At 60.6% G+C, this 16,551-nt stretch overlaps 3 protein-coding genes across 6 annotated transcripts; 2 read left to right on the top strand and 1 right to left on the bottom strand.

Annotated features, from left to right (window-relative positions):
• Nucleotides 1-973: 973 nt before the first annotated feature.
• TAC3 (tachykinin precursor 3) lies at nucleotides 974-3,065 on the top strand. 3 transcript variants are annotated; one of them, XM_074565082.1, is made up of 4 exons: nucleotides 974-2,007; nucleotides 2,093-2,189; nucleotides 2,299-2,328; nucleotides 2,407-3,065. In XM_074565082.1, exons 1-4 carry the CDS (start codon nucleotides 1,897-1,899, stop codon nucleotides 2,550-2,552), a joined length of 384 nt encoding a protein of 127 aa, XP_074421183.1. In that variant the 5' UTR covers nucleotides 974-1,896; the 3' UTR covers nucleotides 2,553-3,065. The 3 variants fall into 3 exon arrangements, with proteins under 3 accessions (XP_074421183.1, XP_074421181.1, XP_074421182.1); XM_074565081.1 differs by having other exon boundaries at nucleotides 1,008-1,106; nucleotides 1,884-2,007; nucleotides 2,299-3,065; XM_074565080.1 differs by having other exon boundaries at nucleotides 2,299-3,065.
• On the top strand, nucleotides 2,094-11,484 carry ZBTB39 (zinc finger and BTB domain containing 39). 2 transcript variants are annotated; one of them, XM_074565078.1, is made up of 2 exons: nucleotides 2,094-2,189; nucleotides 4,658-11,484. In XM_074565078.1, exon 2 carries the CDS (start codon nucleotides 4,767-4,769, stop codon nucleotides 6,903-6,905), a length of 2,139 nt encoding a protein of 712 aa, XP_074421179.1. In that variant the 5' UTR covers nucleotides 2,094-2,189; nucleotides 4,658-4,766; the 3' UTR covers nucleotides 6,906-11,484. The 2 variants fall into 2 exon arrangements, with proteins under 2 accessions (XP_074421179.1, XP_074421178.1); XM_074565077.1 differs by lacking the exon at nucleotides 2,094-2,189 and adding an exon at nucleotides 3,135-3,196.
• Nucleotides 11,485-12,117: 633 nt separating this feature from the next.
• ACKR5 (atypical chemokine receptor 5) lies at nucleotides 12,118-16,314 on the bottom strand. The gene is made up of 2 exons (XM_074565146.1): nucleotides 16,119-16,314; nucleotides 12,118-15,085 (listed from the first exon to the last, which is right to left on the bottom strand). Exon 2 carries the CDS (start codon nucleotides 15,075-15,077, stop codon nucleotides 13,983-13,985), a length of 1,095 nt encoding a protein of 364 aa, XP_074421247.1. The 5' UTR covers nucleotides 15,078-15,085; nucleotides 16,119-16,314; the 3' UTR covers nucleotides 12,118-13,982.
• Between the last annotated feature and the right edge of the window lie 237 nt (nucleotides 16,315-16,551).

Here is a 16,551-nt window from a genome sequence, read left to right as displayed (position 1 = left end):
ATTAACATCGCCGGCACTGCAGATGCTGCCCTGCCCCAGGCTCTGCTGCCACGTGAGCCGCCGCTGCCAGGCCACCATCCTGCGGGGCCACCGCGGCTGCCTGTTGCTTGGGCTGGAGTCGGTGGCTCTCACTTGTTGGCCTGCGTTGTCCCCCCTTCCCTTGTGTCCCTCCAGCTTCCCCCCAGCTTTTCCTCCCCATCTTCCATCTACGCACATCCCAGCCCCTGCCCGGGGTGAGGGTGGGGAGGTGGCTGGGGATGGGGGATGCAGGACTGAGCCCAGGCTCCCAGGAGGCCAAGTAGGATTCGAGCCACTGGGGGTGCTGGCAGTGCTGGGTCCCAGAGGGGTCCAGGGAGAGGCAGACGAGGCCCCCCAGGGCCAGGAGCGCTCCCCACGGGCAGCACGGGACTGGGCAAGCCAGGAGATGGTACAGAGAGTGTGTGTGGGCATGCATGTGCTTATGCGCGCAGTTGAATCCTCATATGTGTGTGCAGATGAACATGTGTGTGCACCATGTGTGTGGTGGGAGCCTGGCTGATCCCCGCTGCGGTGTGAGACCTCCCAAAGCCTGGCTGCAGAGCCACCACCAACAGCCATGCCACCGCAGCAGACGGGACTGCTCCTGCCACGTGTGTGCCCACACGTGCCAATGACTGCATTGTGCTCGGGCGTGCATTTCCCCCCATGCCTGTGGTGCGAGGAGGGGCTGGGGGCTGCGTGGGCAGAGCGCCCGTGCTGGCCCCCTACCATGGAGTGCTGCGGTGTGGTGGGGAGCTGGCACGCCTGCGTGGGCGCGCTGGTGTCGTGGTGTGACTCTGTCTGTGTAATGGGTGCCTGTCGGTGACACGGTGCCTGCGTGGGTGTGAAGCTGCAGGGTGGGGGTACCACCCCCCCGGCCCCCATTGGCGGCTCTCCTCTCGCCCACCCACACCGTGCCACAGGCAGAGCCCCTTATTAAACTCCGTGCAGCAGCAGCACCCCGGTACTTCGTCGCCTGGCTGAGCCCGCGCTGGGAGAGCCGTCATCGCAGCCTGCAGCCGCTGCCCACCTCGTCTTGCTGCGTCTCCCGCTCTGCAGCCACCGGGCAACACCTGAGGGCTCAGCAGGTCTGTGGGCACCTGGCCCCAGGGTTCATGGGGGGTTGCCGTGTCCTGTCCTTGCCCAGCTTGGGCTGGGAGAAGGGAGGAGGGAGAAGCTGGTGAAGCCACTGGGGAGGGCACAGGTCGGGAGGAGAGATGGGGTGAAGATGCCACTTGACTTTGGGAGGGGGCTCTGGAAGCAAGTCTGGAATCTGGCTATCATCAAGCACATCTGTGTGCTAGTGGGTGTGTCAGGGGACGTGTGTGTGTGCCATGGGACACATGTGTGTGCTGACACAGGTGATTGTGCGGAGCTGAGTCGGAGACCATGTTTGTGATCTCTGTGTGACCACGCTCGGTCCCGTGTGCGTGTTTGCATGGTCCGGCTGGTGTGTGACTGCACAAATGCGGCACCACAGGCACGACCGGTGGCTCGGGACCCCCCAGGTCTGCCCCTGTACCCCCACCTCACCTCTGCGATGCATCCCCCATAATGTGTACACACACACCCCCCGCACCTCTGTAAGGCAGCCCCTGGTACAGGCCCCTCCCCAGGACGGGGGGGTGGGGGGTGGTTTACCGCCCCGTCCCCCCCACCCAGCCCCGGGAAGCAGCGCGGTTCCTCCGGCCGCAGACACGAGCGGGGTCCGCGCCGCCCCCGGCGCCCCGCGGTCTCCTGTGTCGCTGCTTTCCCTCCCCAGCGCTTGGCCCGGCCCCGGGCCTGGCCCGGGCCGCCCCGCGGAAGGGTCGCTGGCTCGGGGCGGCCCCGGGCCCCCCTGCTCCGCCGCTGACCGCCGCCCCCAGGCCCCCCCCGAGGATGAGGAGCCGCCCGGCGCTGGCGGCGCTGATCGTCCTGGCGCTGCCGCTCGCTCTCGCCCGCCGCCCCCCCGCCGCCGCCGCCCCGCCGGGCCCCGCGCCCCCCGCACAGGTACGGCCGTCGTGGGGAGCAGCGGGCGGACCCGGGACCCTCCCGGGCCCCCCCCGTCCCTCACTCACCCGCTTTATTCCCGCAGGGGATGCCCGTCCCGGAGCCGCTGCCCTGGAGAGCCCGGGGCAGACCCGGGACTGCCTTCGCCGCCGTCCTGCAGCTGCTGCGGGAGGAGGGTGCCGGTGAGGCCCGTGGGGTGCGGAGGGGATGCGGGAGGGGTCGGGGGGGGTGCGGGGGGGTCGGCACGCCCGGTCCGCGCCGGCGCCGCTCACCCGCTTCGGTCTCTTCCAGGTCCCCCCGCTCCCGCGGCTCCGCAGAAGCGTAAGTCCCACCCGGTGCCAGCCCCGGTGCCGGCCCCGGTGCCAGGTTCCGCGGCGCTGACGGCGGGTCTCTCCGCAGGGGACATGCACGACTTCTTCGTGGGGCTCATGGGGAAGCGGGCGGCGGAGCCCGGGCGGCCGGCGGGGCGGGGGCGCATCGGCCCGGTCCCCGGGTGCTCCCCGGGACCCGCCCCGGCCGGCGGCACCCCGCTGCGGGCGGCGTGAGCAGCGGGCGGGGCCGGGGGGGGCCGGACGGGGGCGCACCCGGGACGTCCCCCCACCCACGGGGGACCGTGCTCTGTGCCCCGGGGCAAGGCACCGGGGCCCGCGCTGCGGCGGTGGTACCGGCGGCGCGGGGGGGCGCGTCCCGGGCGCGCCGCTGCCCACGGAGCTGTCGTGGGACCCGCCGGTGCCGGAGCCGTGCTCGCAGCTGCACCGCCCCACGCAGACGTCCCACCCCCGCGTGTCCATACACCTGTACCCGTCTACGAGCGCCTGGAAACACCCACCCGTGCGGGACACGCGCCCCGACCCACCGTCTCTGTGTCTTCCTTGCGCCGCCCTGGGGCCGCCCGGAACGCACCTACGGGATTAAGGACGGGGGGGCAGCGGGGCTGGGGGCGCCCGCTCGCGGGGTACAGCGACCTGCCCACGGCTGCCCCCCGTGAACGAAGGGCCGTTGGTGCCCGTGTCCCCGCCCGTGTCCGCCGTCGCCCCCCCCGCCGCAGCCGCCCTCCGAGCCGCGGGGGGGCGCTGTGGCGGCGCGGCGCGCGGCGGGCGGAAGGCGGCGGCGGGGCGGCCGGGGCGGAGGGAGGGCGGGTCGGCGCCTTTGTGTGAGCCCGGCCGGGATGGTGCGGGGCGCCGGGCGGGTAAGGAGCGACCCAGACCGCGGCCACGCCGACCCCCCGGGGGGCCCCGCTCGGAGCTCGGCGACGAACCCCCCCACGACGGGTCCCGCGGGCTTCCCGCCGCCCCCGCCGAGCCCCCCGGGGCTTCTCCCGAGGGGGCCCTTCCTGCCCCCCCCCCTTCCCCCGGGGCTCCCCCCAGAGCCCCCACGTGGGTCCCCTCACCGCGACCCCGTGGGCCCCTCGTTGCCCCCTCCCACATTACCCCTCCCGCGTGGCTCCCCCAGCCCCCCCAGGGGTCCCTGCCGCCCCCCGCCCAACCCCGCTGCTCCCTCTTCTCCTGGGCCCATCCTGGGGGTTCCCCGGTCCCTCTCTCCTGCCTGCAGGCAGCGGCCCCCTACCCCCCCTCCCCCGCCGCGGGGCCTCCTCCTGGCCCCCCGGGAGCTCCTCCCGGGCCCCTTCCCTCCTCTCCCGTCCCCAGACCGCCCCCCCGCAGGGGTCCCACGTCCCGGCATTCCTGGGCTGGGGAGGGTTTCCCCCGCTAGAGCCTTCCCCGGCCACCCTCATCCTCCTCGTCCCCCCACCCCACTGCCTTCTCTCTCTCAGCGTCCTTGGGGGGGGACCCATCCTCGGCTCCTTTTTACCTTTCCCTGGAGCTGGGGAGGGAGGAAGCCCAGGCTCCTCCATCTCCTGCGACCCCCACAGCTCGCTCTGCTGCCTTCTGGGGTCCTTGTTCTCGGTCATGGGAGGGTGGGGGTAGAGCTCCCGGGGTGAGTTTGCCGAGTCCCCGGGTGGCTGAGAGCTCTCCCGGGCAGGACAGGGTGGCAGTGGGATGGGATGGCAGAGGCAGTGGGATGCACTGGAAGAACGAGCGCAGGTGGGAATTGCTGGTGCCATGGGCCAGGTGTCTGGTGGCAGCGTGGGAACACCACACAAATGGCTGGAAAGTGCCAGCACAGCAGAGGAGAAATCCCAGGGGAAGCTGGGAAGCTGGTGTGCCGGGGGGAATCTGAAAGGACATCCCACCTGGAAACCACAAGTTACCGTGTGGGGATGAGAGGAGTCTGGAGTGAAGGTATGAAGCGGTGGAGAGAGGAGAGGAGACCTGGAGGCAAAGCTGACCACCCGGTAGAGTCGGAATTTCAGCCTCCAGCCAGGAGCTCGGGGAGCAGGGGGTGTCTGCGTAACAGGCACCAGTTGGGGCACAGTTTCTGAAACAAGGGCCATGCCCAAGAGAAGTGGGAGCTTCATGCTGTTGCTGGAAGAGTAAATGGCTTTTTATTTTGTCTTTTTATGCTTTTCCCTTTGCTTCCCAAAGAGCCAGTCTTAGAAGTTACAAGATAGGTTTTAGTGGATCTCCATCTAAGCAGCTATGCTGCTGCTTCTCTGTTGCTCGTCAGGAAGGTGGAAAATTTGAGGTATGACCAGAATGATGTCTCTTTGGTTGTTGAGGTACTAACAGTTTTTTCATTTTCCTCTCCCTAGAGCCCCTTGCCCTGCCAGTTTCTGGATGCCAAGCACCTCCTGCTCACGCAGCTGATGAATGCGTGAAGAAGCAGCTGACCAGGCAAGGAACTCTTAAGCAGCTGCTAAGATGGGCATGAGGATCAAGTTGCACAGCACCAATCACCCCAACAACCTGCTGAAGGAACTCAACAAGTGCAGGCTCTCCGAGACCATGTGCGACGTCACCATTTTGGTGGGCACCCGCTCCTTTGCTGCACATAAGGCTGTTCTGGCCTGCGCTGCTGGCTACTTCCAGAACCTCTTTCTGAACACGGGGCTGGATGCTGCCAGGACCTATGTGGTGGATTTCATCACTCCGGCCAACTTCGAGAAGATCCTCAGCTTTGTGTACACCTCTGAGCTCTTCACAGACCTCATCAATGTGGGCGTCATTTACGAGGTGGCAGAGCGGCTGGGCATGGAAGATCTGCTGAAGGCCTGCCATTCAACCTTCCCTGACCTGGAGAGCTCAACCATCACGAAGCAGCCCTCCTTGTCCATGAGCGAAGGCCGGTTGGGTCCTCTGAGCAGCACCTCCTCAGAGCAGAGCCACTCTTTGGGTGAAATCCGGAGCGGCGGGGAGCATTTTGGCCCTGAACGGAATTACATCTTGCACGGGGAGGTGGCAGGCAGCTACAAGGAGGACGACAGGAATACCGTGAGTGAAGCCAGCCAGACCCTTCCCCTAATGCATCCGCAGCAGCCTCCCAAGACGGAACAGGAGTCAGACCAGGGGCAGTTCGCTCCTGCTACGAGTGTGGTGACCCAGCCCAGCTTGGGCAGTGTGAACATCGTTGTTCAAACCACGACAAGCTCCTGCCAGCAGTACAAGGTCCAGAGCAATGGCGACTACGGCAAGGGCAGCTTCTTTACAGCTGATCCTTCCCTGGACATTTCCACAGGGAGCAATTCCTGTCCCAGCAACAGTGACCACTCCAAAGAGCAAGGTTTTGGGCAGATGGATGAGCTTCAGCTGGAGGATTTGGGTGAGGACGATCTGCATTTTGAAGATGCCAGTGAAGAGCTGGGCCCGTCGGAAGAAGTTATTGAGCTGAGTGATGACAGTGAAGAAGAGCTGGCCTTTGAGAATGACAGCCGGGACAGCAAGGCCATGCCCTGCCAGGTGTGCAAGAAGGTCCTGGAGCCCAACATCCAGCTGATCCGCCAGCATGCGAGGGATCACGTTGATCTGCTCACTGGGAACTGCAAGGTCTGTGAAACCCACTTCCAGGACCGGAACTCCAGGGTCACTCATGTTTTGTCCCACATTGGCATCTTCCTCTTCTCCTGTGACATGTGTGAGACCAAGTTCTTCACCCAGTGGCAGCTGACCCTCCACCGACGAGAAGGGGTCTTTGACAACAACATCATCATCCACCCCAGTGACCCGCTGCCAGGGAAGATCGCCGTGTTTGGGGGAGGGCCTGGCTCAGAGCTGGCGTGTACTGCCTGCGGGAAGCCGTTGGCCAAAGATTTCCACACTATCCGCAACCACATCCTAGACCACGTGAACTTGAAAAGCCAGACGTGCGGCGTGTGTGACCAGAGGCACCTCAGCCTCTGCAGCCTGATGTGGCACACCCTGTCCCACTTGGGGATCTCGGTCTTCTCCTGCTCTGTGTGTGCCAATAGCTTCGTGGATCGGCACCTCCTGGAGAAGCACTTGGCTGTTCACCAGAACATGGAAGAGGCTCTTTTCCGGTGCCACTTCTGTGGCCAGAGCTTCAAGCTGGAAGCGGCGTATCGTTACCATGTCAGCCAGCACAAGTGCGGGGGCAGCCTGGACATCCGCCCCAGCTTTGGAGACCGTCTCCAGCAGCAGGGCCTGCAGAAGAGGAAGCTGCCAGAGGAGTTCCTGAGCGAAGACTTGGCGCTGCAAAACCAGCCGGGCAACAGCAAGTACAGCTGCAAGGTCTGCGGGAAGAGGTTTGCCCACACCAGTGAATTCAACTACCACCGGAGGATCCACACCGGAGAAAAACCCTACCAGTGCAAGGTGTGCCACAAGTTCTTCCGCGGCCGCTCCACCATCAAGTGCCACCTGCGGACGCACTCGGGAGCCCTCATGTACCGCTGTACTGTGTGCGGGCATTACAGCTCCACGCTCAACCTCATGAGCAAGCACATAGGCGTGCATAAAGGCAGCCTCCCCCCAGACTTCACCATCGAACAGACTTTCATGTATATCATCCATTCCAAAGATGCAGAGAAAAACACGGACAGCTGATGGGGTGAGGCAGGGCAGGGCCAGGAAAGGAGCAAATGCTAATTACAGAAGCTGTGGAAAAAATGTCGTCTATTTTATTTAATGATCAGACATCACGGATGGAATCCTCCTTTTCTATTTTTTTTATGGTTTTTTTTGGCCTTGCTAGGGCTTTTTAGATTGGTGGCATTGTACAAATTAACAGCACGTAAGCTACGTCACTGTTTCCAAGAAGTCTGTCGTGTTTACTTACCTCTGGTCCTATTAGAGGCCATCGAGTTCTGTGTTTTTAGCATTTCTGACTAGGTTTTGAATCTAGATTTTTATTTTTTTTTAACCTTTTAGCCCACTTGACTAGGCTAACTCTCAGTTTGAGCTTGTCCACAAACTGATGCTGCTAAGATTTTTCACACCTGACCTCAGAAGAGAGGGACAGAGCCAGAGCTGGATGGTGCTGGACTCGAAGAAAAGGGAAAAAAAAAAAAAGAAAGAAAAAAAAAAGAAAGAAAAAAGGAAAAAAAAGGACTTGTTCTGGGCATCACTGGGGTTCTGCTGCTATTGCAAGGAGATAAGCAAAGTCCATGTCACCGAATCAGCCTTGAAGCTGTTGCTCCATCGCAGGGAGATGAGCCAGCAGCGTGGGAGTGTGCTTGTGCCAGTGAGCATGGAGACCTGGTGGTAAATGAGCAGGAGGGCGGTGGTCGCTCACACGGGTGCTTGCCAGGCACAGCCACGGGGCTCCGGGAGCCCTGCCCAAGCAGGGAGTCAGGCTAGCAGCTTCTCTGCCGTGTCCGTGACACACCGCTCACTTGTGCCCCTCTGAAGGAGGAGACGGAGGAGTGACGCCAGCTTTCAGAAGAGCCCAAGTGGCGGCGGCTGCAGGAAGGGAAGAGGCAGCTGTGTGAGCAGAGTGATCTCTCGGAGGAGTCGCTGAACTGGAGAGGGCAGGGGAAGCAGGTTCGTGCTGTGGGGTCAGCTGCTCCTTGGGAGGTATTTTGTGATGGTGTGGTCACACCTAACTTCTGCCGGCCTGCAGCTGGCCATCGAGAACATGACAACGTCCCCTCGGCTCTCCTCTGCCGACGGTGCATTGGGCTCTGCCAGCACCCTGCGTCCCAGGGCTGCTGGTTGCTGGAAGTGCTGGATGCCAGAGAATGGTGTCGCTGCGGCTGCGCGGATCCCAGCAGACGAGACGTGATGAAGCTTTGCCTTAAGCTCCCAGGAAGGTACCTTTGAGAAGGACTCTCCTCTCTGCTGAAGGGATAGCCCCCTCCTGCGGCTGCTGCCGGGGATCGCCCTGTCCCGGACATGTCTCGTGGCAAATGTGCGGTGCAGGATATTGTTGGTGCCATGTGAGTTTGTTCATCTCTGGTCGGATCGTGCTGTAACTTCAGCAGGTGCCAGCTGGGGGCTGCGGCAGCTGGTGGGACCCTCAGCTCAGCCTCGGTCGGGCGCTGGCTGGGGACCCTCCTTGGCACGGTGGCTCTGCCAGCCGCGCTGGCAAGGTCAGCCCCTGCTGTCAGTATTTACACCAAGAAGGGTGGGGATCGGCTTTTTCCCATGTTATCCTGCTGTGGGGCAGAGGTGGAGAGGAACAAATATTTCCGATGCCGCAGCATGAGTTATGACTGCCCTTAGGTAACTCATTCTACCTCACAAACAGGAAGCGCTGAGGGCTTTCAAGCCACAGTCATAGTAATTTGGCTCCTGCGCTTCTGTAACAATATGCTGTTACAAAACAAAACTAGTGATTTGCAAACCCTGCAAACTCATCCCGCTTGCCCCTTCTCTCGAAGGGGCAACCCGCGGCAGAGGAGCAGCGTGGGCTGGACGCGTGGTTGGTGAGCTCGGAATTCCTGGGGGTTGCTCCCCCCGCTCCACTGTGGCCTTGGGCAAGTCACTTCACCTCTTTGCCTCAGTTTCCTCATCTGTAAAATGAGGGCGGTAACACTTGTGGTACCTACCTACCTCCCGGGAGTGCAGCGAAGATTGCTGGCTTGTACCTGCGAAGCGCGTGGGAGATGCAAAGCGCTTAGTGAATACTGATGTTTAGCATCCCAGGAAAATGACAGCCTCCGTCTTTTCCTGTTCTGTGCCAGTTCCTCCACCTGGCCAGGTCGTTTTACTCCTCTTACAGCCTTCTCCAGCGAAAGCAAACCTCCGTTTAGCCCTGTCCCCATCACAAGCCTGTGAAACCAGCTCTGTAGCAATATAAAAAGCGGGGCAGCGCTGCAGCGGAGGGGCTGGGGGAAGCTGCACCAGGGGACAGGAAGCAGGAATGTGTGTGCTGGGGGGCAGCAGCGCTGTGATGTCCCCTGGGGTTTGGGGAGCACGTCTCCCCATGGGCTGGGAGCATCACTGTCAGGAGCGGGAGGAGTTCGCATCCTAGGAGAGAGGAGCCAGAGAGTGTGGAGCTGCTGGAAACCCCTGCCCCTCAGCTCCATCCGTCCTTTGATCCCCGCGGTTTGCCTGTAGAGCCGCGTTTCCACCACAGCAGCTCCAGGTCCGGGTCCAGCCCTGCTGTGACGGGGGAAGAGACAAGAGTTGGTGTCAAACCATGTCCACGCTGGCAGTGCTGAGCCCTGGCTGGAGCTGATGGCCCTTCCCAGGCAGCTCCTTTGTCCTGAGCTTGCGTCATCCTCGGTCACCCCATGGACCTGCAGCACCCGAGTCCAACCCTGCTGCATGGAGATGGGGTGGGAGGGATGGACCTTGCTGAGGAAGAACGAAGAGGCCAAGGTGAGGATGGCCGAGGCCATTGGGAGTTTGTGTCATTTCCCCAGTCCCTGTAGTATTGGCCGAGTTTGGGGACAACTGGCATCGCCCTGGGGGGTGTTAAACTGGATTTGTCCTGATTTTGGTGCCTGGAGCCTGGAGAGGCACCAAAGTGATCCCAGACCCTGAGGCTGGCCAGGCTGTGCCGTGTCCACCACTGGAGCTCTGGTTTCCGAACCCCAGCGTCGTGGTACTGGTCGGCTGCCAGGCCATGGTCTGCGATCACTGGTCTGCGGAGCCATGTTTAGCCTAGTGTTGTTAAGTTTAAAAAAAAAAAAAAAAATCATTTTGAGAACATGTGAGGCTCTAGAAAAGCATGGGGGTTGGCAGCGGGTCACTGGGGGCTCCTCTGAGGAGCTCCTTGAGTTATGGGGTGGTTTCGTTGTACTGGTGGTGGCTGGCAGATGAGCAGATGGGACCTGCTCTGGTCTGGAGATTGCTATGAAGGATGCGAGGGGGGGCAGCAAGGCTCAGGAGAGCCGAGTCCTTAAAGCCTCAAGACCCTCCTAAAATGTCCCAGAGGCTTTGATGAGCTTTTGGATAGGTTTGGGTGCTGCCGCGCGGTAGTGTCTGCAGCCCCGTGTCTAGATAAGCTGTGAAGCAGAAGCCTTTTGTGCACATAAACCAAAAAGAGAAGCTTTTACACTGAAACACTAACGGGCAAAGCAAGCCCACCCTTTGGGACACAGGGACAGGAAGGCAAAAGCCCGTCCTGTTTTCTGGGACGGGGCGGGGGCAGTGCTCGGGTCCCTCGCGTTTGTGTGTCTTGGATTCTTTCCTGTGTTATAATGAATTATTCCCACATGAAACACCCTGAGATCAGCAACGAGTCCCGTCTGCTGCGGGAATGCTGGAATGGATCTGGACCTGCACCACTCCTGTGCAGGACCAGCCTCGAAGGGCTTTTTCCCAGGAGGGGTCAGAGACCTGTTGCTCTCCCCTCTCCAGCCAGGTCCTGGTCCTCCCCAGGGCTCTGTCATCCCCGTCCCCTTGGCCGTGTGGCTGTCTCCGAGTCCGGGGGAGCTCTGGAAAGCTTCAGGGATGGCGCGACGGGGCTTGTCCAAGACCCCCAGGCTTGTCCGAGCCCCGCGAGGCTGTGTGGCCCTGAGGGGCCGTAGCTCTGACCCAGCTCTGTCGCGGTGGAGGCACCCAGTGATGGCCAGGGGGCTCTGGGCTGGCGGCCCGGGGCTGTGTGTGCCGGGGCTGCAGCTGTGCACAGCCCTGTGCCAGGGACCCAGCGCCATTGGCAGCGTCAGGGGGGGAGCTGGGGTGGACCCCGGCCTCTCTGTCCTTCTGTGACCGTGGGGACGACACTCACCTACCTCGCCTGGGGCAGCCGTGGGGTTTAACTTGTGTTTGCAAAGTGCTTTGGGATCCTGGGGGGCATGAGAGGGGAAATGCTGCGCTGTAGGTGGTGCCGGCAGCGTTTGCAGAGAGCCGCTGGGTCAGGTCCTTGCGCCAAAACCCTGACCCAAAAACCCCCCTCCAAAAGGCAGCGCTTCGAGTCTTGCTCCGATTTCTAAAACGCAAAGTTCAGTTTGATTCTCCCCTTTCTCAAAGGATCCAGGTCTCTTATCAGAGTAATTAAGCAGAAGAAAGAAAAAGAGTTGAATTGCTGTCTAACCTTTTTTGTTAAGTTAATAGTAGGTACTGACCTCCTGATATTTAAGTGTTTACTATCTATTTGCTGTAAAGTTTTGTATATTTTGTAAACTTTCCCCCAAATAGTAGATGTCTAAAATCGTTGTACATCGGGTTCTTTTATACTCCATTGTTCAGCACAAAGTGTGGTTTTTATTTAGAATAATAAAATGGAAAATGTTGACCTCTTGTGCCTTACTTCTTTATAAAAACTTGTTTCTTGAAACGTGCAGATTGGCATTTCTGCCTCTTCAGGAGCGCCGGGGGAAGCACGTGAGCCATTCCGAGTATCCTGCTCCTGTGCCGAGCTCGGCAGGACTCATGGAGCGCGTCCAGGGGCCTCTTCCTCGCTGTCTCCTCCGGCAGCGGGGGCAGCAGCAGGAGACGGGACTCTGGTGTTTCTGCAGGGCTGTTTCCACAGCAGGTTGGGAGCAGAGCCCTCGGCAGAAACCATTTAGGAAATTCTCGGGGTTTGTGTTCCTTGATAAGCCCTTTCTGTGCCACCAGCGCTGTGTTTCAGTGAGACCTGCACCTTCACAGCCTCCCGGCTCTTGGCTGGCAAACCCTGCTGGGATTTTCAAGAGCCGCTTTAGCTCTTCTCCAGCAGCGCGGCTGGGCCAGTTCACCCTGAGGGGTGGTGGAAGCTTTAAAGGGAGAGACAGGGACCTGGCTAAAGCACTTGCTGGGTTCAGGCCCACATTCCCACAGACACTCGCTCACTCCTCCCCCCACGGCAGTGGGCCGAAACCAGGATATTTGGGTTTATTTCAGGCCGCTCTGGCCCTGAGGTCTATGAACAAAGTTGCAGACACATTAGGAGAGTTTAAAAAGAATTTTAATAGGTCAAATACCAAGTTTTACATGTTTAAGTAACTTGAAATTGAATATATTGTTCTCCTGGTTATGTCGCACATTAAGTGTCTTAGTATTGTGTACTTATCTTCAGTTTCTTCATTGAAAATGCCAGGGTTTTAGCAAAAGGAAGCCTTAGGGAAGATTCAGGATCAAAGCTGTGGGTCGTGCCAGCATGAAGCTTCATGTTCGCCGGCTGGTTTTGGGGCTGCTCGGTGTTGCTGTGCCCTTGTGCCCAGGATGGTCCCGGGTCGGTGCGGATCCCAAAGGGCCTCCGCCCCAGAGGGCTCTCGGGCAAAGCAGCTCTGCGCTCTCCCGTTGTGAAACTGCGTAAGTAACTTATTAAGGAAGGAGAACGGACGTGAGTTGCTTTGCTGAACTGGGTGCTGTTGTGTCTGAGGGGACTGGCTTCTTCCCCAGCTGCAGTACAAAGTATTTCTGTGTAAGAGACGGATTTGGCTTTTTCCATCATCGCTGGTATCCCCTAGCAGGGAGACTCTCCGTGCACAAGGACCCCTATAGTATTTAGTGCTTCACCCTGTCTCAGACCCTTGGAAGCAGCAGAGCCGTTCCCAGCCATCCTGAGACAACTGAGTGTCCGTGTTAACCCCCAGTCCCAGGCTTCTCCCACGGCATCCTGCTCCCCCCCCAGCGCTCTGTGCTGCGAGCATCCTGTCCCTAGATTTGCTTATGCTCTGCTTTTTTTTAAATGTGTTTCTTGGGCAGCTCAAGGCCTTTGGTAGATTTATGGACTCCCTTCCAGTGACTTGGCGCTCTTTCACCTTCCCCTGCTGAGGGCTTGACCCACAACTCATGATTTAGCAGAGTCCGGATGACGATGAACTTTCTCCGGATGCTCTGGTTCCTTGCGCAGCCGGAGCTAAGCCTGCGCTCCAGCGCCAAGGGGCTCTGCACGGTGCTTCAGCGCAACTTTGGTTGAAAGGGAGCACACGTCAAGGGCTGCTGGAGCCTCCCCACATTTAGAAATGTGCCCAGAAACTTGCAGGAGATGCTCCAAAGGAGGCTGGGTTTAACGGGATGGGTCTCCTGCTGTAGAACACAAACTGGGAACCCCACGTCTGCTGCCACCCGTCAGGTTTGGAAGCAGCCATGTCCAATCAAACCTGCTTTTAACTGTTGCTGATTGACTGCTGGGTTTGCAAAATTGCTGTCAATGAGTTGCTGATCTCGAGTCGTTCCTCCCCTGATTAAAGCTCAGGCCTGTGTCGTGCTTAGCCCCTGGCGGTCGCGTTGCCTTCATTTCTGTAAAATCAGGCTTTCAGCCGTTTGCTGGGCATGGGGTGGTCTGTGTTCCCTCTCTCCTGCTCGGGATGGCATCACGGTGGAGGGGCAGCGTTCACTGGGCACCTCCGCAGCACGTGTGGCAGTGAGAGCCGAGGACCGCAGAAATCTTGTGACGAAGGGAAAGGATTGAGTGCCCCCATCCTCGCAGCACAGGGCGGGCACCAGGGGTCAGGTCCCAGGGGCCGGATTCGTGTTCAGACTTCTGAGCAGGCAGAGTAATGCACTTTATTACTGGGTTTCTGACAGAAAACAGGAAATACCTCTTTCTCGAGTTCTTTCTTTAGCTGAATAGATCTGATACAGCAGCAAACAAGATGTCTGTGGCTCCCCACACCCTCGCATCTCACGTCTGGCACCCTGTCCTGCCTTCAGAGCACAGGAGGTGGCCAGCCAAGAAGTGTTGTTTAGAAGCAAAGTGTCTGCTTATCACCAGGAAAAATAATCTCCCTGACCCCAGTGAGCGCAGGGGGCTGCCCCCCACCCCGCAGCCACTTGCCAGTGACGAGTGGGAGAGTCCAATCCCCCTTAATTGGGAGGGTTGTTGTCCTTTGTGATGACTATGGAGTGCTGTGTGGTGGAGGAGGAATTGTCTGCGCCCTTCTGGTCGCCTTGGTCTTTGGGGATGTACTTCACCACAGCGGAGATGAGCTTGCTGCGGAAGTTTTTGCTGAGGAAGTTGTAGAGGATGGGGTTAATCACGCAGTGGAGCAGGGTGAAGCAGTCTATGATGTCGTAGAAGAAGTAGAGGAAGTGGGCGAAGGTGCAGTGCAGGATGATGTGGTTGCCGTCGAGGGTGAGCAGTGTCAGCATGATGTGGAAGGGCAGCCAGCTGATGAGGAACACCACGATATAGGTGTAGATGAGCAGACAGTGCTTCCTGCTCTCCGGCTTGGTGCGCTTGATGAACCTGGCTGTCAGGATGTTGAAAACCGTGATGATGGGGAAGGGGATGAGGAACCCAATGGTGGTGGTGGCCAAGCTGACCGCCAGTGCCCACTTGTCATAGGTCTCGAAGGGGGCCACGAAGATGCAGATGGGCTCTCCTGTATTGACCAGCTGCATGTGAGCCACCTCCAGGAATGGGATCGCGGCTGCCAAGACCCAGCTGCAGGCGCAGATGATGCGGCGTGCACAGTGCTGGTGCTTGCGCCAGAAGAGGGAGGAGCTGGTCAGGGACACGTAGCGATCCACGCTCAGGCAGGTGAGGAAGAAGATGCTGGCGTACATGTTGGCAAAGTAGAAGTAGTGCGTGAAGCGGCAGAGGAAGCTGCCCCAGAGCCAGGTGTAATCCAGCATCACCTCCAGCATCCAGATGGGCAGCGACAGCAGCACTCCGAGGTCAGCAATGGCCATGTTGATAATGTAGAGGTTGACCAAGCTCTTGTTGCCCCGTGTCTGCCAGTTGACCCAAATGACGAGGAGGTTCTCCACCAAGCCCACCACGAAGATGACCAGGTAAAGGATGAAGAGAATCACCCGCTTGACGTTCTCATCCAGGCTGAACTCGCAGAAGGTGTAGGTGTAGTTCAGGAGGTGGAAGAGCTCGGACCAGTTGTGGTAGTCCCCATACTCGTTCAGGACAGTGTGTGTCTCGGTGGGGGCAGTGGTCGCCTCAGCCATACTGGTAGCTGCAAGGAAAGGGAAAGTGCTGAGTTGTGGCTCAGTGGTTGCACTGAGCCCAGACAGCTTGAAAATGCAGAGAAAGAGCCGATGCCTCCTGTCAGAGCTCAGTGCTCACAGGAGGCTCCAAAAGTGCCCTTCTGTAGTATTTTTTTAACCCAGTTTTTACTCCTATGGTGGCTTCCCACATCAGCCCTCAAAAGATGCTGTATCCACATCAGACGATAACCTCACGTCCCAGAGAAAAGGCAGCCTCCCAGGCGGTGGCTGTCCCCTGTCCCACAGCCTGCTCGGCCGGGGGGGCCCGGGGACAGGCAGCGCTGGGGACCGACGGAGGGGAGGGAGGAGAGGTGACAGCACCTGCCAGCCCTGGTGACATCAGTGACAACAGAAACGGAGCTGACGACCTGGGAGCGCAGCGACCCTCGGGCGGGAGCCCCAGCCCCACCCCCGGAGCCCAGGTCCTGGGCCACGGAGCCTGTAGGAATCCCCCGGGGCACCGGCACCGTTCAAGGCGCCGGCGTCTGCGGGACCCCCCCAGATCCCCTGACCTTGTGATGTGTGGTCGCTTCATAAACCCAGCCCTGCCCGCCGGGGGACCGCCGGGACTTCCAAGCAGGTGACAAAATTATAAGCTTTAGGGAAATGCAGTTGACCTGAACATCCTTTTATTGCCCCAAGTGCGACAGCTCCGACCCCAGCGCGGCTGCACCTGCCGGCGGAGCCGCTGCGTGCCCCCTCCAGGCTCGGGCCGCGGCCAGAGCTTGCCGGACCGGCCAGCGGCTCGCCCGGGAGAACCGGCCGAGCCCGCCGTGCCGCCGGGGCGTCTCCGCGGCCCTCGGAGCGCGGCGAGCCGGGGACCGGCCCCGGCCCCGGCAAGAGCATCAGCCCTGCGGCAACCGGCTGCGCCCGCCCGGAGCCGGCACCGCGGAGGGGAGGAGAGCGACCCCCGGGATTGGAGCCCCCCCCGGCCCCGGGGCTCCTGCGGGTCCCGGGAGAGGCCGGTGGGAGAGGGGACGAGGGGGACCGGCGGTGCCTCACCGGCGGCGGGGCTGCTCTGGAGCGCGGCGATCCCGGCGATGCTCTCGGTTCGGCGTCTGGGGCGCCTCTGGCAGCTCTTGGGGGGGCGGGGGGGTCTCCGCTTCCCGGCAGGAAATGACCGTCGTGGTCCCACATCCTGCACCAGCCCCGCGCGGGTGACATCTCACTCCCGGCCCGGCCCTGGGGCTCGGCTCCCGTTTGGTTTTGCCGCAGCGCCGGGGAGGCCCCGGGCAGGTGCCGGTGCGGGAGCGGCGGGTGCCTGGGGACGGAGCGGAGGTTCCCGGGCAGCGCACCCCCCCCCCCCGCCCCCAACACCCGGGATCCTGCCTGGGTCCCGCTGCGGGCGGGAGGGGAAAATCCATCCCCTGAGATGGACCCGGCTCCGGGAGTCCCGGGGGGCTGACGTGGGTTGAGGCGGGTTAAGGCGAAGGTG

The sequence above is a fragment of the Larus michahellis genome, chromosome 22, assembly GCF_964199755.1.
Source record: "Larus michahellis chromosome 22, bLarMic1.1, whole genome shotgun sequence".
NCBI lineage: Eukaryota > Metazoa > Chordata > Aves > Charadriiformes > Laridae > Larus > Larus michahellis.
The sequence above is the reverse complement of the archived record's forward strand: the minus strand, read 5'-3'. Positions and strand labels throughout refer to the sequence as shown.